General features: G+C 51.1%; 12 protein-coding genes across 12 annotated transcripts; 7 read left to right on the top strand and 5 right to left on the bottom strand.

The window, feature by feature from the left end:
• Positions 1-348: 348 nt before the first annotated feature.
• Positions 349-1,668, top strand: EDD37DRAFT_658981 (uncharacterized protein; the record flags this gene model as incomplete). The annotated part of the gene is made up of 1 exon (XM_062819010.1): positions 349-1,668. One exon carries the CDS (start codon positions 349-351, stop codon positions 1,666-1,668), a length of 1,320 nt encoding a protein of 439 aa, XP_062667920.1.
• Positions 1,669-1,831: 163 nt separating this feature from the next.
• On the top strand, positions 1,832-4,365 carry EDD37DRAFT_503465 (uncharacterized protein). Its single transcript, XM_062813520.1, has one exon. It carries the CDS (start codon positions 1,969-1,971, stop codon positions 3,934-3,936), a length of 1,968 nt encoding a protein of 655 aa, XP_062667921.1. The 5' UTR covers positions 1,832-1,968; the 3' UTR covers positions 3,937-4,365.
• Positions 4,366-4,371: 6 nt separating this feature from the next.
• On the bottom strand, positions 4,372-7,101 carry EDD37DRAFT_636882 (uncharacterized protein). The gene is made up of 2 exons (XM_062817011.1): positions 6,832-7,101; positions 4,372-6,772 (listed from the first exon to the last, which is right to left on the bottom strand). Exon 2 carries the CDS (start codon positions 6,690-6,692, stop codon positions 4,806-4,808), a length of 1,887 nt encoding a protein of 628 aa, XP_062667922.1. The 5' UTR covers positions 6,693-6,772; positions 6,832-7,101; the 3' UTR covers positions 4,372-4,805.
• A 465-nt stretch (positions 7,102-7,566) lies between these two features.
• EDD37DRAFT_503356 (uncharacterized protein) lies at positions 7,567-9,887 on the top strand. The gene is made up of 2 exons (XM_062813518.1): positions 7,567-7,908; positions 7,960-9,887. The coding sequence occupies exons 1-2, from the start codon at positions 7,849-7,851 to the stop codon at positions 9,493-9,495; spliced, it is 1,596 nt and encodes a 531-aa protein (XP_062667923.1). The 5' UTR covers positions 7,567-7,848; the 3' UTR covers positions 9,496-9,887.
• Positions 9,790-12,678, bottom strand: EDD37DRAFT_503390 (lanosterol synthase). The gene is made up of 2 exons (XM_062813519.1): positions 12,330-12,678; positions 9,790-12,280 (listed from the first exon to the last, which is right to left on the bottom strand). Exons 1-2 carry the CDS (start codon positions 12,555-12,557, stop codon positions 10,280-10,282), a joined length of 2,229 nt encoding a protein of 742 aa, XP_062667924.1. The 5' UTR covers positions 12,558-12,678; the 3' UTR covers positions 9,790-10,279.
• A 253-nt stretch (positions 12,679-12,931) lies between these two features.
• Positions 12,932-14,322, top strand: EDD37DRAFT_652388 (meiotic recombination protein SPO11; the record flags this gene model as incomplete). The annotated part of the gene is made up of 6 exons (XM_062818446.1): positions 12,932-13,217; positions 13,264-13,330; positions 13,377-13,485; positions 13,540-13,677; positions 13,724-13,795; positions 13,843-14,322. 6 exons carry the CDS (start codon positions 12,932-12,934, stop codon positions 14,320-14,322), a joined length of 1,152 nt encoding a protein of 383 aa, XP_062667925.1.
• Positions 14,323-14,336: 14 nt separating this feature from the next.
• On the bottom strand, positions 14,337-15,013 carry EDD37DRAFT_503529 (ubiquitin-conjugating enzyme E2-18 kDa). The gene is made up of 2 exons (XM_062813522.1): positions 14,657-15,013; positions 14,337-14,604 (listed from the first exon to the last, which is right to left on the bottom strand). Exons 1-2 carry the CDS (start codon positions 14,901-14,903, stop codon positions 14,351-14,353), a joined length of 501 nt encoding a protein of 166 aa, XP_062667926.1. The 5' UTR covers positions 14,904-15,013; the 3' UTR covers positions 14,337-14,350.
• A 19-nt stretch (positions 15,014-15,032) lies between these two features.
• On the top strand, positions 15,033-16,873 carry EDD37DRAFT_636895 (aminopeptidase I). Its single transcript, XM_062817012.1, has one exon. It carries the CDS (start codon positions 15,240-15,242, stop codon positions 16,788-16,790), a length of 1,551 nt encoding a protein of 516 aa, XP_062667927.1. The 5' UTR covers positions 15,033-15,239; the 3' UTR covers positions 16,791-16,873.
• EDD37DRAFT_503506 (uncharacterized protein) lies at positions 16,872-17,317 on the bottom strand. Its single transcript, XM_062813521.1, has one exon. The coding sequence runs from the start codon at positions 17,208-17,210 to the stop codon at positions 16,953-16,955; it is 258 nt and encodes an 85-aa protein (XP_062667928.1). The 5' UTR covers positions 17,211-17,317; the 3' UTR covers positions 16,872-16,952.
• A 927-nt stretch (positions 17,318-18,244) lies between these two features.
• Positions 18,245-20,053, top strand: EDD37DRAFT_503615 (glucan 1,3-beta-glucosidase). The gene is made up of 2 exons (XM_062813523.1): positions 18,245-18,459; positions 18,509-20,053. Exons 1-2 carry the CDS (start codon positions 18,457-18,459, stop codon positions 19,964-19,966), a joined length of 1,461 nt encoding a protein of 486 aa, XP_062667929.1. The 5' UTR covers positions 18,245-18,456; the 3' UTR covers positions 19,967-20,053.
• Positions 20,054-20,601: 548 nt separating this feature from the next.
• On the bottom strand, positions 20,602-22,818 carry EDD37DRAFT_696498 (uncharacterized protein; the record flags this gene model as incomplete). Its single annotated transcript, XM_062820134.1, has 5 exons — positions 20,602-21,492; positions 21,682-22,023; positions 22,070-22,171; positions 22,203-22,413; positions 22,460-22,818. 5 exons carry the CDS (start codon positions 22,816-22,818, stop codon positions 20,602-20,604), a joined length of 1,905 nt encoding a protein of 634 aa, XP_062667930.1.
• Positions 22,819-23,003: 185 nt separating this feature from the next.
• EDD37DRAFT_667877 (uncharacterized protein) lies at positions 23,004-24,483 on the top strand (the record flags this gene model as incomplete). Its single annotated transcript, XM_062819312.1, has 4 exons — positions 23,004-23,388; positions 23,448-23,815; positions 23,910-24,021; positions 24,068-24,483. The coding sequence occupies exons 1-4, from the start codon at positions 23,367-23,369 to the stop codon at positions 24,481-24,483; spliced, it is 918 nt and encodes a 305-aa protein (XP_062667931.1). The 5' UTR covers positions 23,004-23,366.
• Between the last annotated feature and the right edge of the window lie 5 nt (positions 24,484-24,488).

Consider the following 24,488-nt stretch of genomic DNA (forward strand, 5'->3'; position numbering starts at 1 on the left):
GATGATGGTGAGCCACCAGAACCAGATCCTCGCTTACAAATCGACGGCAATCTGAGGGTTTCCCCTCTCCCCGGATTTTCGAGGTGGCTCGATTAATGCACTGCCGGAATCCTCCTATTGGCTAACCGCCATGTGTGCTGACCTCATTCTACGTCGTCCTGGTGACAGGCTGCCTGATAACTGATGGTGTTACGAGTTACAAAGAATCATTGCAGCACAGTCACAGCCACATTGATGTTGTCAAGACCTCGGCTTCCAGCTCTGACGTCTTCATTGCACAGATTACGCCTATCGACCTCTCCTGCACACATTCTTCGGCGGAAACAGAGGCCTCCTGCTCGGCGAACTATGGCGACCGCGGCTCATATCGAGCTAGATCCGGCTCAGGCTGGGGTCTATCATCTCCCAGACATAACGTTGGAGTCTTCCAAGATCGGAAGCCAACTCCTGCAAGAGAATCATGACAGGTACCACATGTACTTCAACAGGGGTGGCTTCCATAATCATATCGCTCATCATTTACTGACGATATTCGCTTTGGGTGCTACACCTGATGAGATTCAACATGGTTTTGACATCAACAAGGGATATCAAAGGCCGCAGTTTCCTGTTGAGAAACAGAACGTTCAGGAAATGTCCGACCCAGCCAAGTTCAAGAACTTTCTGGGCCAAGAACAATACTTCCATGATTACGAGATTTTCTTCCGCAAGGAGATGGAAGATAAGGGGTGGGAAACGGTTTTGAATGAGCACGTCTTTGCTGGTGGGGATCACGCCGAGAGCATGCTTGTTAGAATGTTCGCTGGCTTTCTGCACCCCTTGATCCATCTCGGCTTCGGCGTGGAATTCAAGCAGCCAGCCATCATCGTTGAGGCGCTGGCGCAAGCCGCCATACATGACGGCTGGACAGGGAAATTCCTCCTTGCTGGCGAGAAGGCCGCCAGTGAGACCTCGGAATCCAAGAGCTTGGTACAACTCATTCATGAGGGTCGAAAGAACGAGAAGCTGGTGAATTCGCCACAATCCGAAGATGGGAACAAATTGAGGGATGGCGTGTTCGTGCGCGCCCCAGACGAGATGAATGCCCTCGCTGCCCAATGGAGAGTGAGTCCTGATGAGCTGCAACAGAAAACAGCGGAAATGATCAACGCAACTGTGTACTTCGCAGCGGCAGCACAGCGTCCAGACAAGCAAATCAAATTCGACTTCTTCTACATGCATTGCGTCAATTGCTCAATATTCTTCTCAGCGTTCATTGATGAGCCCTGGTTGAGTGTAGAAAACAAGTGCAGACTTTTGGAGTGGAAAGGCCGACTGGATTTGGCCATGTATGTTTCGAGAGGAAGCCCGGAACTGTTGATGGACGAGATCAAGGATTACAGGCCTCGACGACCAAATGATGGGTGGGAAGAGGTAGCCCGACGCGTTGACAAGATGGAGGATGATGGCCACGCAAGCAAGCTGGTTCGAGCCATAGCACACGGCCATCAAGCATGCAAACCTTACGAGGGCGAGTCAGACGACGTGTTTCCCATCAAAGGAGACGATATGTGGTTGAAATTGGTCCATATGGCCATCGATTCGGTTGAAGCCGGTGATCCACACTGGGTACGCAATTGCGGATTCGCTGAAGCGTGGGAGAAGGTACCATCAAGGGCTAAGTTATGAACAAAGATGACGCTTTTGTACAGTATGTCGAAGTCATGTTCATCATAGCTGATCTTCATCAACTGGATATTGATACTTATCGTGAGCGAATGAGCGGGATTTCGAGAAAGTGACCATGGAGTAATAAATCTTGCATAACGCGTCGGATATCCATCTCCCCGCATCGAGCATCATCGAATGCCTCATCCAGGCAGCCTACATGCACCATCTTCCTTCGCATTCTTGTATCAAATTCCTATCAAATGAATTCTTGTTCCGTCTAGTCTTTCTGCTTTTCGTACTCAGCGTCTTCCATCCGTCATGCCCGAACAACCCTCGCACGAGAAAGACACATCCATCCCTCCGCCGCTCGATCCCTTCCCCACCTACCAGACGCCGTATCCTCGCTCCGACAAGGACAGTGACAACCAGTTCATTCGCTTCCGTCGCTTTGCCGATGAACAATTTCAATCATTGTTCCAGGGCTTGGCCAATTCATTCGGCCTGTCTACTAGGGACGAACTCCAGGATATGATGCGGCAAAAACAGGAGTTCCACGACGATTTCAAGAGGCAGTTCGAGCAGGACATGCAGACACTGAGGCAACAGATTGAAGATTCTAGGAAAGAATTCTCGCAAGCCAAGAACGAGACCTGGAAGGCGACAACAGATTCCAAGGAGCCATCAACGGACACATCACCCTGGTGGACTAAAGGAAGTGCAGCGAAATGTCCTGCGTTGAATGGCGAAGAGCCTCAACGGAATGCATCAAAATGCCCGGCTCTCTACGATGAGGCGGGACAGCCGAAGACCGAGCTCGATGCGTATGACCTACTCCAGAAAGACAAAAACACAAAGGATGCCAAAGTATTCGAGACAACCGATCACTCCACTTCCACCAAACCATCAACCTCGTGGTTCTCCTCGATCGGCTGGGATGGAAAACGGAAGGAGAAGGCTTCCAGCGACGGTCAAGAGTTGATCAAAGGTATCGGCACATACCTGGCTCGGCCTACCACCTATGTAATGTTTGGAAGCCGTCGTATGGACCCTTTCAGCAATACTGACCAGACCATCCCGTGGTTGATGCTGAGCCCGTATTCTCCCATCTACCTCTGCAACCCCGCCCAACCACGGCTCTTCAAAGTCAGGATACAACATTCCGAAGGAATACCCTTACAGATTTCACGGCCTCGATTCTTCGAAAGGTGGTACTCCGACGTCGATGAGAAGATGGCAAAAGCAGTCCCATGGGCAGATGCGTTTGAGGATCTGCTTAGTCTACAGCAGACCGGCAAGATGGTGGATAGGGACTACTCGACTTGGCGGACACCGAGCACCTGGATCCACGACATGGTCCATCGAGGCACTCTAGGCTCTCGCTGGGGATTCAACCAGGACGGTCTTTTGATGAAGCTGGCCGATACTCAGTCGACAGAGAGCGCTGCATCAATGAAAGACCCCTGCGGATGGCGAAAGGAGCGCAGATGGGGTAGCAAAAAACGACCTGATGAGGTCCAGACGCCAGAGCCTGTTCCGGAGGACGACTTTGTTGAGGATCTCATTGACAAGGCCACTAAGTCTCTTGCACCATACCCGGTGTTTGGTAGCATCCTCGCTGCTGCTGACGCAATCGTAGCCGCTGTTGAAGAAACCGCGAAGGGGTTCGAGCAAGCGTCGAACCAACCGGCACCTGAACCTATGGATCAGCTCGAGGCACCGACAGTTGCAGAAGACTCTGCCCCATCCTTTTCGACTTCTTCATCGTCGTCATACACTTATGAGAGCTCATTCAGCTCCGTTGACGAAAGTGGCTCATCTAAATATGTGGTCGGCACGCTTACCTCAACATCCGAGCGTACTCTTCCTGACGGTTCTATCGAGACAAAACGTGTAGCCAAGAGACGATTCGCCGATGGAACTGAAGAGGTCGACGAGAGTGTGGATGTAAGGAACATTCCCCGTGCTCAGTCTGCTCAACCACAGACTCCGAACGAAAACGGCGTCGACAAGCATATACAATACGCGTCCTCGACTCCAGATCAAGATCGCCTTCAACGTACACGGCCCTTGGTTCCTGACCCTGAGGAGTTTCAAGGTCGTCTGAGCTTAGGGTACCATCCACCCAACGGAGAGCAGAGCGCGGACCCCAGAGCCCAGCATATTGTTTCTGATGTGGACGCCTTCGTCAACGACAATATCCCTCAGGAATATGACGCGCCAGAACCCAAGGAGGAGAAGAAAGACAACTCTGAACGACCAAGGCGAGGCGGTTGGTACTGGACCTAAATGACCACCAATCCTTTCACTCATGCCCGACATCAATTCGGCGTCTCTACTCATCCTCAGTACATGCGGGTGATATCACATTCGCAAGCAGCCCTCTCCTACTATTGACCTCCTTTATCGGTTTAATGATTATACGACACTTCAATTGGCGATTTTGTTATTCTACCTCCCTGTCTTATCACGAGTCTGAACATAACCTGCCTTTTACTGTCTACACGTGGTCCTCACTCGCAGCTCGAATTGATTCACGGCTTATAAAACTGTCCCCGCAAGAAGCGGTCACAGCTATTCTACATTCTGGAATGAGTTATAGTTTTTGGGTTAGTAGCTGGAAATATATTTCACCCCACTCAACCTTTTTCCTCCTGACCCGTAAACACGAACGTCAACGTCGCAGCTTTCTCTACTGTGCGAAGAATTAAGCATTATCAGTGAATGGCTGCAATATTCATTCAAACTCAGCTCAAAAGAAAGCACCTCGCTACAAAAGTATTCAAAGCTATTGACAGGACGCTATGTCATGTCCTCGTTTCCTGCACAAACAAAACCACGAAAAACCAAAACAATTGTTCCTTTGGCCACCCCTGTTGCTCCGTTCTGTTGGTCTGCAAAATCCAATACGGTCTCTTTGTTCATGTGAGGAAGCTGTGTAGCCTCTTTCTGTACTGATTTTTGTTGCTGTGGCGGGACTGGTACCGCGTGTGTACCCGCTACAAGAGTATGCCATGCTGTCCCACACTGGCGATGCACCTTGAACCATCCACATCCATACACCCTTGGTGCTCCGTCAGGCTTTCACGTCCCCAATCTTCAATCTTCACTCGTCACCCTCGTTATTCATCTCTTCATGATGCCCAACATCTAACGGTTCAAAACACATCGTCTGGCCATTCCCACTGCTCCCTTCTAATGCCCTTCATCTGCACTGCAACTTGATCTCGGACCTTTCTTTTCTCTATGGAGCTCGGTTCCAGCATTCTTCGCCTCGGACTGGGAGTAGGCGTTTTGTTCTCCCCGGCGTCTTCATCTTCCTCCAGGATCATCGAGACTGGTCGAAGGAAACCTGCAGCACCTGCGCTTGGTGCTCGAGGTCGCTTCTTGACATCCAGAGCAATGGGGGCATCGTCATTATTAGGTTCGACGGTAATTGTGGTGCTGGGTTTCTGCACATTGTTGCTGTTATTGTTCTTGGGCTGATTTCTTGTGTTGCTTAAAGTCCTGAGAGCGACTCGATCGGGTACCAAAGGGAGAGGTGGAACGTCTTTCACAACTGGTTTCGAAAAGTTTCTGGTGCCGGATGTTTTGCGAGAAGTGGCATCTTGCGTTTTCTCCGAGTTAGCCAGCTGATGTGCAGATGCGGAAGTTGAGACTGTTCGAGTGACAAGAGCATCACTCGGTCGTGGTTGCGATTGGTTTTGCTGTTGTTTCAACATTGCTCTGAGTTGTTGGTTCTCCTTCTCCAATTCACGCAGGCTCGGGCGCTTCTGGTGGTCGATGTCGCTGTGGCTATCAGACACTTCAGAGTCGGTGTTGATATAGACTGCAGAAGGCCTCCGTACTCGTCGAGCACCTGTGGGTGTTTTGCTCAACGACCGGTGCACCGGTAGGGGTGGAATGTCGGTTGGGGCTGGTGCCGTAGCTGCGAGATCCGGCAATACTACTTGACCTCCGGTGGACTTCCTCCTCTTAGTGCCGAATTGTACGGCGTACGCTTCTTCAGCTCGTCTCTTCCGCTCGTTGAGCACTTCTACGTTCGGGTCATGCACAGCTGTTTCGGTTGGCATCGGCGCTTTTAGTGTCTGGTCGTCCGTCGAAGGCCCACGGGTTTTCACCTTATCACCTTTGTGACCTATATTCCACATGGAGATACTCTTGCGTAAGCCCCTCTTTTTCTTCTCGTTGGGTGGCGCTGCATCAGCTTTGGTGGCCTTTTCGTGTGGTTTGAATGCGGTTCCGATCTTGAACAGGCGTTGTTTCAAGGTACCGGGAGTGACAGTCGGTGGTTTGAATTCGTCAATGTCGATCGAAGAACGTTGTGGAGATGGTCTCGGAGTGGACTCATTGTCAGATTCAGTACCGGAGAGAATCGAACCATGTTCATGCCACGTTGAGGATACCCCAGTAGACCTATTGTTCATGCTGCCCTCAGCAAACCTTGAGTTCTTCTTCCTCTGCTCTTCTTCTCCATTATCATTAAGATTATCAAGTGTGAGACTCGACCGACTCGGGTCAGATCCATGGCGGGTCTTGGGTCTTCCATCACTGTCTACCGTATCTGGCAGAGGACCAAATTGCTTCAGTTTCTGCTTGCTAGGTTGACGCACTGGAGAGTTTTCTTCGGGAGGTTGAAGAAGGTAGATATCGTTGGACGGTCGTTTCCGTATTCTAAGCGGTGACGGCTTTGCCCAGGCTTCCCGCTCTTCTACCACGAAGTCAGGCTCGAAACGAATCGTGCTGAGGTTTGAGTCTGTGTGTCTGTGAACCGGACTTGGTCGGGCAGGATGTCGTGGAGGAGGACTTTCACTCTTCTTGACGCGCAAGGTTGAAACAGGTTGCAGTTGTTCAGGTGATCTTCGTGGAGATGGCGTGTCTCGAGAAGCGAGAGAACCATCATCGCTCAAGGTGCGGACGTGTGACTGAAACTTCTGTCGGGGTGACAGGGTAGCTGTCTCATGCGCAGTCCGATTGGAGAAGCCGGAGGAAGGATTGTGAGGCATCGTCTTAGCGAGGAGATCGGCAAGCTGGGAATGGTTCATGATGACTCGGTGTCGACATTAGTTGGAGGCGTGTCATAAACAATGCATGGTACAAAAGAAACGCAGGTAGTCATAGGACACTGAAAGAAATATTAGTTGAGTATTCTACACTCGAATATTGTTCAAGAGAAGTGGTTACTGGTTAAAGCGCTGGCCTCGTGTTTTGGTTGTTTACCAACGCTCGGGCACTCGAAGCGTGGGGCACAGACAGTGACGTCGCATTGTGGTCTCAGTACTCGAGTCGCGTTGAAGAAGCCTAAACGCCCCAGCTGACTCAGTTAAGTTCAACAAGCCGGCCGGAGTCTTTGGAGATGACCGCCCGGCGTCCCTGAGTTTGGCCCCCGCAACTTTCACAGCTGTGGCTCAAATAGTTGGGACGCCCGGATGATTCGGCCAGGGCACTAAAAGCACATCGGCACCGCTTTAGGCATGATACGCTGGGACGATCCCGCTTATAGCTCGGATCTTTCTCAAATATTCTAGGCCTGCAACACTGCCGGTCGCTGCAACTTAGTGCTTGGACCTTCAATAGCGGTGGCTTGACTGATGTGACGGTCAGTAGACTCAGCACTAGGCTCCCTAGGCTGCTCATCCCGTTGCTCTATAGGTCCCGACGGCCGATTAGTGCCAAATCCAAGCCGGCAACTTCCTAAAGATTGCCCTTCAAACCCATTTGCAGAGATGCGCAGGACCTGTCGGAGCCAGCGGCGCCCATCGGTGGCTTTTCTCCTTCTTAGATTCCCATCCCCGCCGCGGTTGCTTTTCCCTCACATCTCTTTTGCCCTTTTGCCTGGACGACTTTACGGAATACTGTCCTACCCAAGGCTACCCTAGACTTGCATCACCCTTGCACCCACAGCAGCGCAGTTTCAACTTCTTGACCCCTTCACACACACCTCTGCTAGTCAGGCCAAAAGAAGTATCGCTCAACTACAACCTTGTACAGACTTCTCCTCCCTTCTACCCATTGCATCTGGCCATTATCCTGCCAGCATCCCTCGCCTGCTATCCGTCTTCTACCTATTTGTTCGTCGCAGAATGTGCGTCCTCCAACACCTCACTGGAGACCTTTTCGGCTACTTCTTGCGCGCTCCATCCAGTTGATACCGGCATTCCTCCGCCATCATTGGACTAGACACGGAAATGATTATTCAACATGGTGGGTGTTCCGGGAAAAAGCAAAGGTTGCAGCACCTGCCGGCGCCGCAAGAAAGGTGTAAGTAGTCCTCCACCGTTCTCTAACTCGTTGCTTACCCCAGCTCGCCAGTGTGATCAAAAGCGTCCTGTGTGCGGCCAATGTGCCTCGAGCGGATATGTTTGTGGAGGGTACAAACGCGACAGGACATTCATCCTACATCCTGCCAGCAAAGCCGTTGAAAAAGCCGTCTTCCTTCCTTACGCGAGATCCATCGGTACTCCTATCCTCGGATCTCTCAACCAGTGTGCCGTCCAGTCACAATGTCGAAGCCTCTTCTGGGATCTGTACATGCCACAAGGCGACTGTGTGGTTCGCGACGCTTTCCTGCTCAATTGCGGCCACCCTATGAATTGGACCGAACTCATACAAAAGGTTTCGAAACAAGAGCGACCTCTTGAAGACGCATTTTCCGCTTTGAGCATATCGAGAGTCGGTCAGGCCAATAACGATATTCGTCTTGTACGCGAAAGTAGCAAGGTCTATGGTCGGGCCTTGAAAGAGTTACAGGGAGCACTCATCGACCCAACACGCATGTATTCGGACCACATCCTGATGGCTTGCATGTTGCTTGGACTATACGAGCTCTTTGAAGGTCCAGGACTGCATTCCCTCAATTGGGTCGCACACGCCCAAGGCGCTGCTCGGCTCATCGAGCTTCGAGGTCCAGAGCGCCATCAGCACTGGGATGCTCATCACCCATTCCTTGCTTCTCGAATTCCGACAGTATACGCTGCAATATTGCAGAGAAAATCAACCTACCTGGCGACCGAAGAATGGCTCACGATTCCCTGGGCTCAACAACGCCATAAGACATATTTCGACCGTCTGGTCGACAGTGTGACTACGATCCCGGGTCTCATGGAAAAATTCGACATCCTTCGCGAAAGCAATTCCGATGTTGGAGACGAGCTTGTCGAACTGTTGGGAGAGTGCAAGACTGTTCAGGTGCACATGGATCGATGGCGGGACGGCACCAAGAAAGGAGCTACGCCTCGTGTGCAAAAGCATGATTCCAACGACAACGATGACTACCCGTTTGGAACCGACCTTTGGTTTGAAAATCATCTATTTGTGCATGCCCGCGTGGTTTATTATGCTGCTTCTTTGGTCTTGGCTGAGGTGGCCGATGATATTATTCAGGCCATCGAACTACGCGGTCATAAGCTGCCCCCTTCGATCAAGCCAGTGACGCTCAGGGATCTACTCAACGCCGAACGCTACGCGGCCAACATATGTCGGACGGTAACTTATTGTTTACAACCGGAAATGGGAGCATGGGGTGCCAATATTGTGAACTTTCCCGCCAACCTCGCTTACATCTACTTCCAACGGATCGGCCGTACTGATGCCACGACTTGGCTTGAGAAAATGTTTGAAACAGTCAAACAAAGAGGAGTTCACGCAGAGACCATCCCTAGCTGGCTCTTCGGGGATCCATCAGGAAAAGAGGAGCACAGTTACCACGTAAAGCGAGAGTCCAGCACTGAGTCTGGTGAGAGTGGGGACTCGCCAGGCTCAAGTCAAAGTATTTCCAGTGCAGTTACGACCTTTGTTTACGAAGATCCTTCCAAGGGCTACTATGTTGCGACCGATGATCCCGATTGAGACAACAACTGGATGCAGTCAAATCACCGCATTAGACTGCTTCATATCTCTTTTTCCACAACAACACTATGGTGACATCTGCAACGATGCCCATTCAACATGACCAGCACTGGCCAGCTAGGTCATCCAATTTCACCGACTCCCAGGACAAGCGATCGACGCCGATGAAAATTCTAGCGCGGCCGAGATGGATCCCTGGGATTGTCAAAGGTGCACAAGGCTCCAGAGGGACACCTCTCGAAGCGGCTCCCGGCTTTCATCGTTCTGACATTCGTGATGTCAAATTACGATTAAGGAGGATTCTCCTTCGACAGCCGATCGAGGTTTCGAGGCGCGATTTTTCAGGCAACGACTTGAGTCATTGTCGCAAACAGTGGCCGGCGGGTCTGCACAAGGTCACGTTGACTGTTGCTTGCCACAACCTGTTGCGCGAAAAGGCCAACTGCAAAAGAAGGCGCTACATGACGCGGCTAGGGCCACCTTCCAACAAGACGGGAGGTCTGAGTACCATGCTTGGTACGGGGCGTGCACACCGTGGTGGGGCACAAAGAGAACCTTGCAAGTATAGAAGTGTGTGACTGTGGACTGCTGCACACTAGCACGGACAATCGTGCTAGCTAAAGCTGGTAGTTCGACTGGGCACTGAAGGAGAAGGAGGAGGGATCATGGTGATTATATCACAGATCATGGACATGGCCTTTTTCGATAGGATTATAATGGGGAAGGTAATTGATCTAGTGGCTGGTGTGCCCATCGCCTAGATGCTCATATTCTTCTTCGTAACTCATAACAACTTCTCGTCCCCCCATCTAGCTTTGTACATGCCCAGCGCCTTGATGGGGAAGTAGAACTTGTAATTAGGATAGGTGATCATGCACGAGCAATTGAACACTCCCTCAATGGCCTCTTGCAGCCACTCGCCGTTCCGTTGCTGGCGGCCCATGACCATGGTCAATGCCTTTCGAATGGGCTCCTTGTCAGGGTATGCCGCGTACATCAAGGCGATGACAGCCCAGCAAGTCTGCACAACCTGGGACTTTTCGTGGTCAACCCACACCTTCAGCTCGGATGAGCGGTAACTCTCGCCCCATCCGCCGTCGGACATCTGGTGCGACATCAAAAAGTCGCATGCTCTCTTCACCCGAGGGCTGTTGGCGTATGTCTCACCGACCGAGGCCAAGGATTCCAAGGCAAACATGGCGGCGTACGTGAAGCAAATGCCCCAACTTCCGTACCAGGACCCATCCTCGCTCTGGGCCTTGCGTATATACTGGAGTGCAGTCTCCTTGATTCTCTTGATTTCGTCGGTGCGATAGTCAGGGTAGTATTTCTGGAACAGAGAAAGAACCGTCACCACGGCCGTCGTGCACTCTGGATAATCGTATTCTACCATGATGCGTCCAAATACTTCTGCCGCATTGAGCATCTCCAGGTACTCGGAGCCTCGTTGCGGTTCGTAGCTGGCGAAGCCGCCTGTGTGTTTGTTCTGCATGGTCAAAAGCACGTCGACAGCGTCGCGGAGACGACTTTCATCGAGGACAGGTTTGTAGCCGTGTGCGCGCTGTAGAAGCAGGATGACACGCAGCGCTTCACTCGTACAGTCTGATACGGTGTAACCTTGCACTTTGGTGCTGAATGGCCACGCGCCTTTGCGGGATTGCCGATAGCAGATCTCACGATCTGCGACTTCGTCGCGAATCTGTTCGGACTCGAGATATTCGAGTGCTTTGGTGAGAGTGGGTTTCCATTTGGGTGATTCAGCCAGGCCGGCTTCCACGCATGCTTGGATGGTGAATGCTGTATCCCATACTTGTACCCCATTGGTGCCGTTTGCGAGCATTCCCTCCTTATTGACCCACAGGTAGTCGTTTAGACGATACAGATGGCGGCGGAAGGAGTAGCTGTCGGGGCCTTCCTTGATGAAGCAGACTAGTGTATTCATGGGAGCATTGACTGGTGCCAGATCAGAGTAGTCCGTGTTCACGTCTTCGTACTGAACCAGTCGCCAGACCCATGCTTCTGCTCGCTCGACGATAGAATTTGACCTCAACAGCGGTATCCAGACCCAGACGAGGATGAAGTTGATTAGGTGGAGCAGCCAGGTTTTAGGGTGATAGTTGTCTTCTGGAGCAATTGAATTGCGGTGAGAGCCGAAGTCGATCGTTTCATAAGGCTGGACAAACATTTCTTGACGCAGTTGTCGGACAAGGTCGGTCTCTGGCATGACAAATTTCTTCGACCAGATGTAGCTCATCGGTAGAAAGACTTGTCGCATATGAATCCACCATCTCCAGGGAGCGATTGGGACCCAGTCCGGGAGTAGCCATAACTCCGGGGGGACTGGGTTGACAATATCCCATTGCATGACACCCAGTACACTCAGCCAGAATTTTGCCCAGTGGGGACCATTGACAGCACCTCCCATTGCGTGTAGTTTGCCTCTTGCTTTGATCATACGCGGTTCTTCCTCGCTGCCTCCAAGGATTCTCAGGATGGCGTAGTTCATGGCAGTGCCAAAGACTGAGCTGTGTCCCTCGACATGTAGACCCCAACCACCATCTTTGTTCTGCCTCGCAAACAAGTAGTTCGTGATTTCGATTTGACATTCAGGTGGGATTGACGTTCCTGTCGCATACCAGCAGATGACGATTCCAGGGAGGAGGAAGAGAGGTCCGCCATATTCACAGGCCCAGTCTCCGGGAGGAAGTTGCAGTTTTGAGTAGAATGTCATGCAATTGTCTATAGCGTCGGAGGGTGTTGAGGCGGGTGGTAGGTCAGGGAGATCCTGGGCTCGTTAGCAGTGTGATGTGCAACTATACTTGAAGTGATCATACTGTGGGCAACCCCAGATTGTATTTGTCCGCCGTCGTCTGTGGCCAGTCTTCGATTTCTTTATCCGTCTTCAAGTAGTGCCAGGTATGTCGACCTGATTCGTCCAGGAGCCTCCATCTAGAACGATCGGTCTTGTTGTTACTGGATTCTACGGCTGAAGCACTCCCGTTGGCATGGCCGTTGGCAGCGCCATTGACGGCTTTTTGAGCGTACTGTCGCGTCTGCACCATGGTGGAAATTTCATGACATTGTTGACGGTTGGAGGAGAGTGCAGGTTTACCGCAATCTCGAGGTGAAAAGCATGGATGATAAGTGGTTTCACATGCAGGTACACAGCCAGGGACAATTTATTTTCCTGCATGATGCCGCATGATGCCACTCGGAATCGGAATCGGATAATGGACTTGGAGCGTGTGGGGAATAGGGTTTGGGACTGGGGGAGAACTCAAGCATTCTTGTCAGGCGTCATTGGCGCCTAAAGATCTCAGGCACCCATCCAATCCGTCAGAGTGGCCATACACCGCTCAATCCTCCAAGGTCTACCCCTAGGAGCCTCGGGTACAGCGGTAATGAGATGACCCAAGAATGATCATTGACTGTCGAGATGGATTTCATTCGCCCTCAAAATGATCTATCTAGCTTACCGCCAGAACCACTAACCACTGCAGGCAATAGAAAAGTCCTCGCCTACATCGAAACAACATTCAACCATATCCTACATGAGATCCAGATCCGTCCTTGTGGTAAACCAGTGATTGTGCTTCGACGCATCGTTTCAGTGAGACCATACCATGACGAGAATGACCTCAACCGCTTGAAATGGCATATTGAAGACCGTGAAGTAACGTATTCCTTTCCAGCGAAAACTAAGGATGAGGCTTGGAGATTTGGTAGGTAAGGAAACGGTAGCTATTCACAGATACTGATACGCATCAGCATGCGTCGGGCAGATTCTGGCTGCGATATACTCAGCAATCAAGGATGGAATCACGGTCACCAAAAGGTTCACTTATCGAAGTCGGATACCGATAGGTCATTGACGGAAGTAGGGACATCTACTACCAGGACCCGGCTCTCTTCAAGCAGCAAGAAACCGTCGATCGGTACATCGACGACATTGCTCACACTTGCCAGGTGACCAGGAGTGATCTGAACGTGGTGAGGACAAAGCCACCTGTATCGTCCATTCTCCAGAAGGCTAACAAATAACAGATTGGTAGTCCCAAAGGCCTCCTTGTCGGGCTAGATCCTGATGCCAATGACCGAATGGCGATAGTCCCTGCAGTGAATAATATTGAGACCTCAATGAGACTTTCTCATCTCAACTGGATCCTTGTCGTCGAGAAAGAGGTTGGAGCAACAGTCGGAATCGACAGGATTGACTGACATTCATCAGGCGACGTTCAATGCACTGGTGGAGAGAAAATTCCATCTGAATTCTATCAACGGCCCCGGCCTGCTTGTGACTGTACTGACTCTTGCCTTCGTGTTATCCAACGACTGACCTCAAAAAAGGCCAAAGGTTATCCAGACTTAGCAACTCGCCATTTCCTTCGCTTCGTTCTGGACCATTCAGAAACACCTCTGCCAATATTCTGCTTGATCGACTGGGACCCAGATGGCATACAGATTCTCAAGTGCTATTTGTATGGCTCGAAGAACTTGGCACGAGAGCACGTCTGCAATATACCAGAATTGAAGTGGTTGGGCTTGAAAGCGGACGACGTTGCTCCTGGAGATGGTGTTCAGATAAGCATGCCGTTATCGATGCGGGATCGAGTAATCGCTCTTTCAATGTTGACAAGTCAAGAGTGGAGAGATGGTTCGGATATTTCATTGCCAGGTCTCGTTGACGCGATGAACGAGCTCCGACGAATGCTCATGCTGAATCGAAAGGCAGAGATCCAGAGCTTGGATGATAGAGAGGGCGGTCTTGAAAGGTGGTTGACAAATCGGCTTGCCATCGAGCTGCACGACGATAGCATTGTACACTAAGGGACTTGCACCGCACTTTTGGTGTCGTTCATAGACCAAGTGACCTTCTTACTCCCTCACGCACTCTCTTCTCGAACTCTGGCCGTCGATCCCTCCACTGCTTTGCAGCTTCAACGTTTGCAGGACTCTCATCGTTGGGTTCCGCCAGCATAGACATGACTGATATGAGGATCTTTTCCACACTTTGAATCGGTGACCACCTCTCGGAAGCGCTTTCGTAATGATTCGGATCGTCGCCAGGAGGGTGTAGTATGGATATGCAGACTTCGCCATTGGTATATACTATACACACATTAGTCTAGCTCGGATACCACGAGTGTTCAAGTAGCCATACCATTCGGATGCCAGATTTCGCCGAGGAACTTCATCTTGGGAGGGTTCAAAGGATAGTCCTTGGGAAACTTGAGTTCCGCAGGATAGATGCCGCCTTCGAACGGTGTGCCTTCGGGGCCTTGAATCAACGCTTCCCAGATGAACAAGTCATCTTCATTGACAGGGCCGGCGGTGATGCCATCGGGTGGGTTGGTCAACAATGACTTGTACTCTTGGAAGAGACGCTTCGAAGCGACGTTGGACCCCATTGTGGTAAGTACTGGCAATTGGTGGATGTATGGAGAGACACAGGGAGGAATCGAACGGATTGTCTGGTCTTGTGTGACTTGGAACCTGCGGTGGCTGAAGTCGGTGATCTGCGGAATGTCTGATGGGAGATGGCGATGGTGTTATCGATAAGGAACGGTTGCTGTGGAGGTTGCGACCAAGGTTGACGTCGTCGATCCATGCAGAGCTTCCCCTGCTGATCATGCATGCATGACCTGTATCTTCGTTTACTTATTCTCTGCCGCGTGCAACCAGGAGTCATAATATTCCATTTGCCTGTCTGTACCAATATCTAGCATCGCTGCACATTGTTCATCATGGTTCGAAAAACATCCTCTGGTTTCTTTACTTCAATCCATGAAGACATGCCTCTTCACATAGCTCGAGGCTATGACCGCAAGGTGTCACACTCGGCGTACTCGTCATCTCCATCCCCGAATCCTCTCAGTCCTCAAAAACAGAAAGCTCAGAAGGAAAAGGGATTCTCACCGGAACAATATACAAAACCCTACCTCGAGTTTATGACCAAGAACCCGACCGTCTTTCACGCTGTTGACGCCTTCACCAAGCAATTAGAAGATGCAGGATATGTCCACCTCTCTCAACGATCGTCTTGGACAATAAAGCCAGGTGGGAAATACTATACCACACGTAACGGTAGCGCATTCATTGCATTCGCCGTTGGGAAAGACTACAAAGCTGGCAATGGCATTGGAATTGTTGCTGGACATATTGACGCCCTCACTGCCAAGGTCAAGCCTGTGCCAAAGCTACCAACCAAGGCTGGCTACGTACAACTCGGTGTCGCTCCCTATGCCGGAGGAATGAACAGTACCTGGTGGGACAGAGATCTTGGAATCGGCGGCAAAGTACTCGTGAAGACCAGCGATGGCAAGATTAAAGAAGAGCTGGTCAAGCTGGACTGGCCCATCGCCAGGATACCTACTCTGGCACCACATTTTGGTGCCGCTGCAAACGGGCCGTTCAACTTGGAGACCAACATGGTTCCCATCGTAGGACTGGACAACTCCGATCTCACTGGAAGAGCCGAATCTTCTCTGAACCTCCCTGCCGGCACTTTTGTAGCCACTCAGCCGGAAAGGCTGGTGAAAGCGATCGCGGGCGAGCTCGGGATTGAGGACTACACTTCGATCGTAAACTGGGAGTTGGAGCTCTTCGACACACAGCCCGCTCAACTTGGCGGACTGGACAAGGAGTTCATCTTCGCGGGAAGAATCGACGATAAATTATGTTGCTTTGCCGCCATCGAGGCTCTGCTGGCGTCCTCCGACGATGCATCATCAGGTATCGTCAAGATGGTCGGATGCTTTGATGATGAGGAGATCGGAAGTTATCTTCGACAAGGTGCCCGCAGCAACTTCATGTCTGGCGCGATTGAGAGGATATGCGAGAACTTCTCCGATCATTGCGGCCCCAACCTCATAAACCAAACGCTGGCCAACTCATTCCTGGTGTCTTCCGATGTCATCCACGCGGTCAACCCCAACTTCCTGGGAGCTTATCTTGAGAACCACTACCCACGATTGAATATTGGTGTGACTGTCTCAGCTGATCCGAACGGACACATGACGACCACTAGCGTCTCAACAGCACTTCTGTCCCGGATAGCCGAGAAGGCTGGAAGTACTCTTCAGGTCTTCCAGATCCGTAACGACAGTAGGAGTGGTGGGACTATCGGTCCCATGACAAGCTCACGGCTAGGGTGCCGTGCCATCGATTGTGGAATCCCTCAATTGAGCATGCACTCGATTCGGGCTACGACAGGGTCTCTTGACCCGGGGCTGGGTGTGAAATTGTACAAGGGGTTCTTCGATTACTATGAAGAGGTTGACAAGGAGTTTCAGTGACTGATGGATATTGTAAGACAAAATACTTTAAATAGATCTATACGCCTAATGTAACAAAGCTGCTATGTAGATTTTCCACCCATCTACCACTTTGTCCGACCAATACTCCTCGATGGTCCCATTCTATACAGCCGAAGAGGTGAATTATGAACAACATCATATCTAGAGGAGGTTCCCAACGATCAACCCCAATCCAACCATACCAGCCACGCCCAGCGGTCCAGCAGTGATAGCCGGGCCCACGCCACCTGTCGAAGTGGCAGATGTTGGCGCTGCGCTTGCAGTCAAGGTCGACAAATAGATCGTCTGCCCCGAACCCGAGAAACTCGTGTTGTCGAGGCTAACAGTCGTGCCTTGGGCGAGAGCAGAAGATGCAGAGAGGAGGATGGAGACGACGGGGAGGAGGACAAAGGCGAGCATGATTACTGCTGAGTGGTGAGTCCGATTGTGTGGTTGATGTTCTGTTTGCGGTCGTCTGGCTCTCTGCTGAGGGACTGGCTTGACGAGATGTGAGGTTTGTTGAGCGAGAGTGGCAGGTAGAGAGAGATTTGGCTGTATGGAAGTGAACTGAATTTGTGAGCTCGAATACTTTTTTGATGCAGGATTTGATGGTGATCTGCCCGTGTTATATATTCATCTCATCCTGTCGAGGCGTGCCATCACGATGGAACCGTGGGATTGAGTCAGATCTGCGCCTTCATTTACGAAGGAAACTCTCGTGGGAATCCTGGTGCTGGTCTGAGACATCGAGGTCTCCTCAGGCCAGGCTTCTGGGTCTGATGGGATGACAGTCTCCCGCACAATCTCGGGAAGCAGGCGTCCACACTGGGTCATTCTGGTGGTCTATCCGCAACGACTCACCATCAGCTTCCAGATCAATACGTCAAGGCATCTGGTGGAATATCTCAGCCGCAGTGGCGTATCAACGTTGTGTGTCTCTCATGGCAGAAGGCCCCGAAGATGAGGCACGACAACGATCCTTGGCCACTATCAGGCAGGGGTTGAGAGTGTGAGGTTTATCGTGGAAGGAAACTGTTGACTGGCGCCTCGCCGACTTCACGGTCTTGACTGGCCTTATGCAACGTCGTCTACGACATAAAGTCGGCCGAACGTTTGATGCAGTAAACGAGAAAGATGATGAAGGTTCGATGCTATGTTCGGGGCCAAAAGCCTCTCAGTGCTGCCGACATTTAGCCGCATGTCAACAACAAGGAGGCTGGATCCCGCTCGTTATCAGATGCCTCGACTTGCTCGAAGATACCAAAGATGGCAAACAACAGACATCTGTTATAATGATAGCGTGGTGGAAGCAGCAATAGGTGCTAACACGACCGTGGCGCGGTAAGTGAGTATGGCAAGTCGTGGCCATCTGAGTGCTGTGACAAGTCTGCAAGGGGTCGCAGAGTCTGTACTGGAATGACTGTGAGCAGTGCGAGCAAGGCTAAAGTGAAACAATTACAAGATGAAGAGGTGAGCGGGAGCACTCTCGAGAAAGGAGGATGGGAGTGTGCATCGTGTGTGTCGCAGCTTCCAGGTTTCCCGCCTTGCACAACAATAACAAAACGCAATCGTTCATTCAGTTTCATTCACTTTTCACACTCAACACCACTTCAAATTCACCCATCAAGAACAGGCTTACAGAATATCTCAGACAGTATTGGACGACATGGTAAGCCTGCGCGCGAATTGCACAGATTGCGACTGACCGCTTTTCCCAGGCGCGCCTTGCTAAGTTGCTCCTACTACTCACGCTGGCGTTTCTTCACGGACTCGCGCAAGACACCACCATACCTTACATTGTCCGTCCTGGCGACACTGCCTATGCTCTTGCGATTGAGTGCGGTGTCAACTTGAACGACGTGATCGCTGCCAACCCAACAATTACTTCCTGGACCAGCCTGCAACCGGATCAGACCATCCAATTGCCCTCAACCGCCAACTGCCCCTGGTTAGTGTCCTCTGGAGCCGCGTCCCAGGTAGTACCGTCAAGCATTACCTCAACATGCGCGACCACAACATTTACTACCGTGGTCACGTCGCAGGCCAGCAGTGCGAGTGGTGTGACTGGAGGACAAACTTATACCGTGGTTGCGGGTGATACTGCGTACAACATTGCAGCTCGATTTGGCATATCTTTGGCCGCTTTGGAGGTCGCCAACTCTGGAATTGTGACCGACTGGAATCTTCTACAAATTGGCATCACTCTACAGATCCCTCCAGTGATCCCATCGACTGCGTCCGCGTACTCTGCAACGATTTCGACAGGTTATATGGGAACAGCACTGACAAGCCCATCACCATCGGCTGCTTCCACCACCCTCGCAACAAGTCCATCAGGATATGTGGCATCAACATTGTCAAGTGCAACATCTGCTTCAGTTGCAATCCCCAGCAGCAGCATCCCGACTGGCTATATGGGAACACCACCATCAAGTCCAACACCATTGACGCCTAGCGTATCTGAACTCTCGCAGGTCACAGGGGCCTTGGCTGTCCGCAACCTGGATCTCGGGGAAGGAATAGAATCTCCACGAGACGTATACAACTTCTACTCAGGAGACGGATCTGTTGAACAGGGATGGCCTCCAATCTCCAGCTGGCTGTCTTTCAATGCCATGTTCCGGAATGTCGAACTTTACATCGGCCAAGGATGCGTCGATGGTGTTCCAGCCAATTCGCCAAGCGAAACCGATAATATCCGCGATTCCATTATAGCCGTGGCCAACCAGTCATATATGGACCCGCGTTTCATTCTTGCAGTTGTCATGCAAGAATCGAATGGCTGCGTTCGAGTCGTCTCGACTACAGGTGGAAATGACAATCCCGGCCTGATGCAAAGTTTCGAAGGCACCGGGTCTTGTGATAGCAATGGCATGCCAGTCTTTCCCTGTCCACCATCGGTCATTCGTCAGATGATCGTTGATGGTACAGCAGCACCGGTCCAAGGCCCAACACTGGTCAGTGCGTTGAACAAGGCAGCCAGTCTGGACAACTGTGAACCTGCACAAGCCTTCTATCGCGCTGCAAGACTCTACAATTCTGGTCTCAACTCCTTGCCAGCAGATGGAGACTTGGGAGGTGATCCAGGAGCGACTTTATGCTACTCGAGTGATATTGCAAATCGATTGCTAGGATGGGTGAACGGCGCAAAGCAGTGCTACTTGGACGGCCAGTAAGAGTGGGTTATAGGACGAAAGGATGAATGATGAGAACACGAGGAATTATGATGATGAATCGCGAAAATCTGGTTTGACTACAAGACTGGAATCCAAGAAGCATGTTTTATTTGCTTGCATCCATTATGCTTGTACGTATACCGAACAAAAGCTAGATATTCATTGGGCTTGAATATGAGAGTTGCAGCACCCCTGTACACTCTTACACTGCATCATGAAGAGCATGTAGACTGCTGCCACCGCAAAGATGACATCGCCGTGTCCAAGGTTGTTAAAGACTGCCGAGTCTCATCTTGCGCAACTCTGTCGACGCAACAGGTTGACGAGTATCCTGGACGCGTCCGCAGGCACAACATTCGGTAGCCTTGTCGGTGAATCATTGGTTCATTCATTCATTCAGTTCGTTATCTGAGAGTGCGTTGCCACTCAGGCAGTAGATTGAAACCATTCCACAATCATATATCGAGTCTTCCCTTTCCCCATCCTCCTCACTGAAATGACCGATATCCTCCTTCCCACTGCTGCTTCATCAATGAACGCCCATGGTCTGCTCTCGGTCCATGGCATGCATGTCAGTGTTAGATTGTCGGGACCATTCGCGATTGGTAGGACCCAGCAAGGGGATCATCTCAATGCTAGATAAGTCTAATTGTTTGTAAAGCAGACATCTCAGCCGGATCCCTGAGTTTGTCTTGAAAGTCCCTGTCAATGTCGAAACCATGCAGGTATACCGCTCCAAGCAACCGGTAGCTGTGATTTGGCCCCGTACTCATCTTTCTGACGGCCAAGACTACGGGACAGTTCACAAGCAGGACTAATAAATCATCAGACCTCACATAAGCTGGCGCAAAGCCTATGTATCCACTGGGAGAGACAAAGAATCTCCATGTTTTCCATTGCGTTGCTTGTTGTATTGCAGCAATGTAAGTCGGGTGTTGGTCTCCAGTCGCTCCGACTCCCAAGATACCCATGGTCATCGCTGATTTGAGAGCCATGTCAGCGACTTCCTGAGTTGGTCGATAGACGTTATTGATGCTGGCGTGAGACATGCAGTACCTCCAATTCGCTAGGAGAGTACGAAGTGATGCTTCACCTGAAGCTGCCCCAACCTCGCCAAGGGCTTCCGGAGAGTCCACGAGAGAGCTCAAGATCCTGCCAGAGCACATCAAAATGGCCGATGGAGTCCCAGCAGTATCAGCGGCAAAGTCCAAGCGAGGATCTGGTGTGTATTTTTGCTCTGCACTGGCATGACAGAGAAGAAAAGTGCTATAATCCCGTTCCGTGGAAAATTCAGGTACCCACCATGGCAGGCGAAAGCGGCTCTTGTGCTTCTGCTGATCCGGACGAGTGGCGAATAAGTCTAGACATCTTTCGTGCTCGATGATTGCTCTCGCTGCTACTACAAAGACATTCTTCACGGAAGTGGTTCTGCTATAGTCGGGTTGAATTCCATAATCCTTGCCGAGAAGACCAAGGGTGGAGTACACGTGATCTCGTACAAAGGTGAAAGAAAATAGCCTCCATCTCTTTTCAATCCCTATGCGTTCTGTTCACGATCATTTGACCCAAACACTTCATCCCAACGCCAGTCATACTGCAAATTGCACCCTAGTACTTCCTCAATCAGACTCGTCAGGCTTGCAGGTTCAGTCGCTCTCATAGAGATACTGGAACAGTGCAGTGAGAGACAATCCGCAACAATAGGCCCAGATCACATTGACGATTCTTTTCGTGACTTCCATTTTCAACGGATCTTGAACATGTTCCTCGACCAGCGATGCAAATCCCCAATTGAAAATGTGGGCCACTGCACCCGATAAAATCGCGGTGGAGATCAGTGTGCCAGCTTCAGCACGACAGATATTCTCATGACTGAAAGTCAAGAAGAAGGCGGTAAGGATGGGTGGCAACACGATAAGGACGAGGTGGATCTTCTTTAGGATGTATGGAGATAAAGTGAGCCGCTCGGGCCACTTAGGTTCAACCGCCGGTGGCTGAGTGACTGGCTGAGTGACGACTGGGGGAACGATCATGAGTGCGGTGTATTCCGCAGGATCCTTATATTGTTAGCGTGATCTTGGGAAGTTCAAGTGGAAAGCTCACCTGCGGATTCTCGTCTGCCATGTTTTCTTTCAGTAGTGATGTGTCCCGGATTGTGTTTCTGTGCTGAGTGGTGATGTGATTCAGAACTGAGAAATTGAAAGCCTGTCAGGATGTAGAAAGTGGGCAAAAGTACTTTCGCGGACGGTGCAAATCCTGATGTGGGGGTGCCAAGCCTTTGATCAATCCAAATCTGCAAAGTAGTGGACTGCGAGCGCAGCCGCCTGATTGCATATGCAATACTGCTGTAGATGTTGAAGACCACTCCAGCAAGAGTAATGGGCTCGATGTTCTGGAGATCGCCTGCGGCATAGGACAAAGCGTAATACTCGTCTCCCAAAGGTGATCTGTTGTTATCAGTCTCCGCTGCCAGGTGCCGGTCCTGCGATTCACATTGCTTTATTTTCCGAGTAACCTTGCTGGAGGCAATCCTCGTGACCTAAATCGGCCAAATACACTTCTGTCCCGTCAGGATTCTTTCCCCTTGAGCGGAAAACTTCTCTTCCGAAGTTTTCAAACCGGATATCGTTCGTGAGCTCTGGTCGTTCGTGTTGGAGGGATCGAAGACTGAGGTTTTGCACGAGTTCACAGAGAATAGGAGCTTCGGGGTTTCCAGGAAGCACCCGGACCAGTCTGATCTCATCCTGCATACCATCGAGTTGAGTATAGATCTCGCGAGCATAAAACTCATCGTTCTGTGGATATGGGAAGCTCTCCAAAGGCACTTCTCCTGAATCTAGCTGGGTATCCATCTTAGTAATTTCAGCCGGTCACAATTCCCGCCTGAAGCGGCACCATCTAGAGTGGTTCGGCAGCATGACACAATGACCTTGCCGCTCTTGTCACCAAGACATTGACGACCAGAGCGTCAAGTTCTGTCACGTAAGGACCGAAGAGTATCCTTGGGAAGCATGTTCATGGAGATGCAATTGTGATCAAACGTTGAAGTTGTCGAGCCTCTAGCCTCGTTGGAGCCTATTTACTGCGCCTCGTGTGGTGATATGACGTCAGGTACACATAAACGACTGCGGACGTCGTGCTGCTCCTGCGGGGAGAGGAATGTGTCCATGTGAAAAAGTGCTGGATGGGTCGGGGATCAGATGGATGCTTCTGAGCATCAGCACTTAGACATTCGGAGTCTGTCTCTTGATCACTGATTTATCCTTGTGTCTGCATTGCGTGTGAGGTCGATATGATGACGGCCAGGAGAGGTAATGGAAATGAAATCCGAATGCCTCGTAACAACCGGACTGGTCATCATGATGCAAGGACGTTATCGTCCTAAAGCTATCCCACTCCGATGACTGGATTTCCTCATACCTGTAAGTGCCAATTGTCAATTCCCTGGCAACGGCGGCAACAATGACAAAGTTCTCGTCAGTCGCCTTGTTCGGCGCCAATGGCCAAATCGGCTCATTCATTCTCCATGCTCTCTTGACTTGCGCGAAACAATCGTTCACCGTCAAATGTTTCATTCCGCCAGGCAGCCCTGCACCCGAAGAGATCTCTGGCAAAGACCAAGCAGAATGTCTCGAGCTCGACCTCACCAAGATCTCCCGGGAAGACTTAGCCAAGCACCTGCAGGGCATTGACGTTGTCGTCAGCGCTCTCAACGGCCCAGCACTCGACTCCCAGATCTTGATACAAGACGCCGCCGCCGACGCTGGTGTCCAGAGATTCTACCCGAGCGAGTATGGCATGCACCACATCTACCGCAAACCCAATGACCCGCAGGGATACGTGCATCCGGTGAGTCTGGTTCTTGTCCTTGCTGGCCTAGCTTGTTCATTGCCTCCCTTGCACTGCGTGGCATGTGCTGTTCGCTAAAGCTGATCTGATTCAGCTATGGGACTCCAAAGCCCGCGTCAATGAAAAAGCACTGCTCCACCCGGCCATCGAATCCGGCAAAATGTCCTACACCCTAATTGGATGCGGCGACTTCTACAACCAGGACCGTGAAAAGGTAAAAGGACGTGGACAGCTACACGTTCCATGTGATAGGTGACCCTAACGCTCGCGCCGACTTCACTCACCTATCCGACTTCGCAGAGTATCTCGTCGCGACGATCTGTGAGCCCGAGAAGTCGCACAACGCTCATCTAAACTTTGTCAGCGACACTGTCAGTCACACGCGGATCGCCGAGCTGTTGCGTACATACTCTGGCAAGCCCGTGCATGTGGAGGTCCTACCGGAAAGCGAAATGCATATCGTTCTTGCAAGACCGGATGCTGCGCCTGAGAACCTGCGGGGAAAAGACGTGAGTGCGTTCCCCGTGGATTTCTGGTTCTTGGTCAAGGGCGCGCAGGGCCAGGATCGGTTTCGTTGGCCTCTGGGGCAGAGGGCGAATGATTTGTTCCCATATGTGAAGAAGACGACCTTTGAGACTTACTTTAGACAACGATTTGAGAAGCAGTGAAATGT

The sequence above is a fragment of the Exophiala viscosa genome, assembly GCF_022695815.1.
Source record: "Exophiala viscosa unplaced genomic scaffold EDD37scaffold_9, whole genome shotgun sequence".
Lineage (NCBI taxonomy): Eukaryota > Fungi > Ascomycota > Eurotiomycetes > Chaetothyriales > Herpotrichiellaceae > Exophiala > Exophiala viscosa.

Excerpts from the sequence above, each read along its gene's own strand:
- EDD37DRAFT_503390 (XM_062813519.1), bottom strand. The coding sequence starts at position 12,557 with ATGGTGCAGACGCGACAGTACGCTCAAAAAGCCGTCAATGGCGCTGCC. Across the intron at positions 12,281-12,329 it reads ACAATCTGGGGTTGCCCACA|GATCTCCCTGACCTACCACC; the intron begins GTATGATCACTT and ends TAACGAGCCCAG.
- EDD37DRAFT_636895 (XM_062817012.1), top strand. The coding sequence starts at position 15,240 with ATGGTTCGAAAAACATCCTCTGGTTTCTTTACTTCAATCCATGAAGAC.
- EDD37DRAFT_503465 (XM_062813520.1), top strand. The coding sequence starts at position 1,969 with ATGCCCGAACAACCCTCGCACGAGAAAGACACATCCATCCCTCCGCCG.
- EDD37DRAFT_636882 (XM_062817011.1), bottom strand. The coding sequence starts at position 6,692 with ATGAACCATTCCCAGCTTGCCGATCTCCTCGCTAAGACGATGCCTCAC.
- EDD37DRAFT_503506 (XM_062813521.1), bottom strand. The coding sequence starts at position 17,210 with ATGCTCGCCTTTGTCCTCCTCCCCGTCGTCTCCATCCTCCTCTCTGCA.
- EDD37DRAFT_503356 (XM_062813518.1), top strand. The coding sequence starts at position 7,849 with ATGGTGGGTGTTCCGGGAAAAAGCAAAGGTTGCAGCACCTGCCGGCGC. Across the intron at positions 7,909-7,959 it reads GCCGGCGCCGCAAGAAAGGT|TGTGATCAAAAGCGTCCTGT; the intron begins GTAAGTAGTCCT and ends CCAGCTCGCCAG.
- EDD37DRAFT_503529 (XM_062813522.1), bottom strand. The coding sequence starts at position 14,903 with ATGGGGTCCAACGTCGCTTCGAAGCGTCTCTTCCAAGAGTACAAGTCA. Across the intron at positions 14,605-14,656 it reads CGAAATCTGGCATCCGAATG|TATATACCAATGGCGAAGTC; the intron begins GTATGGCTACTT and ends ATGTGTGTATAG.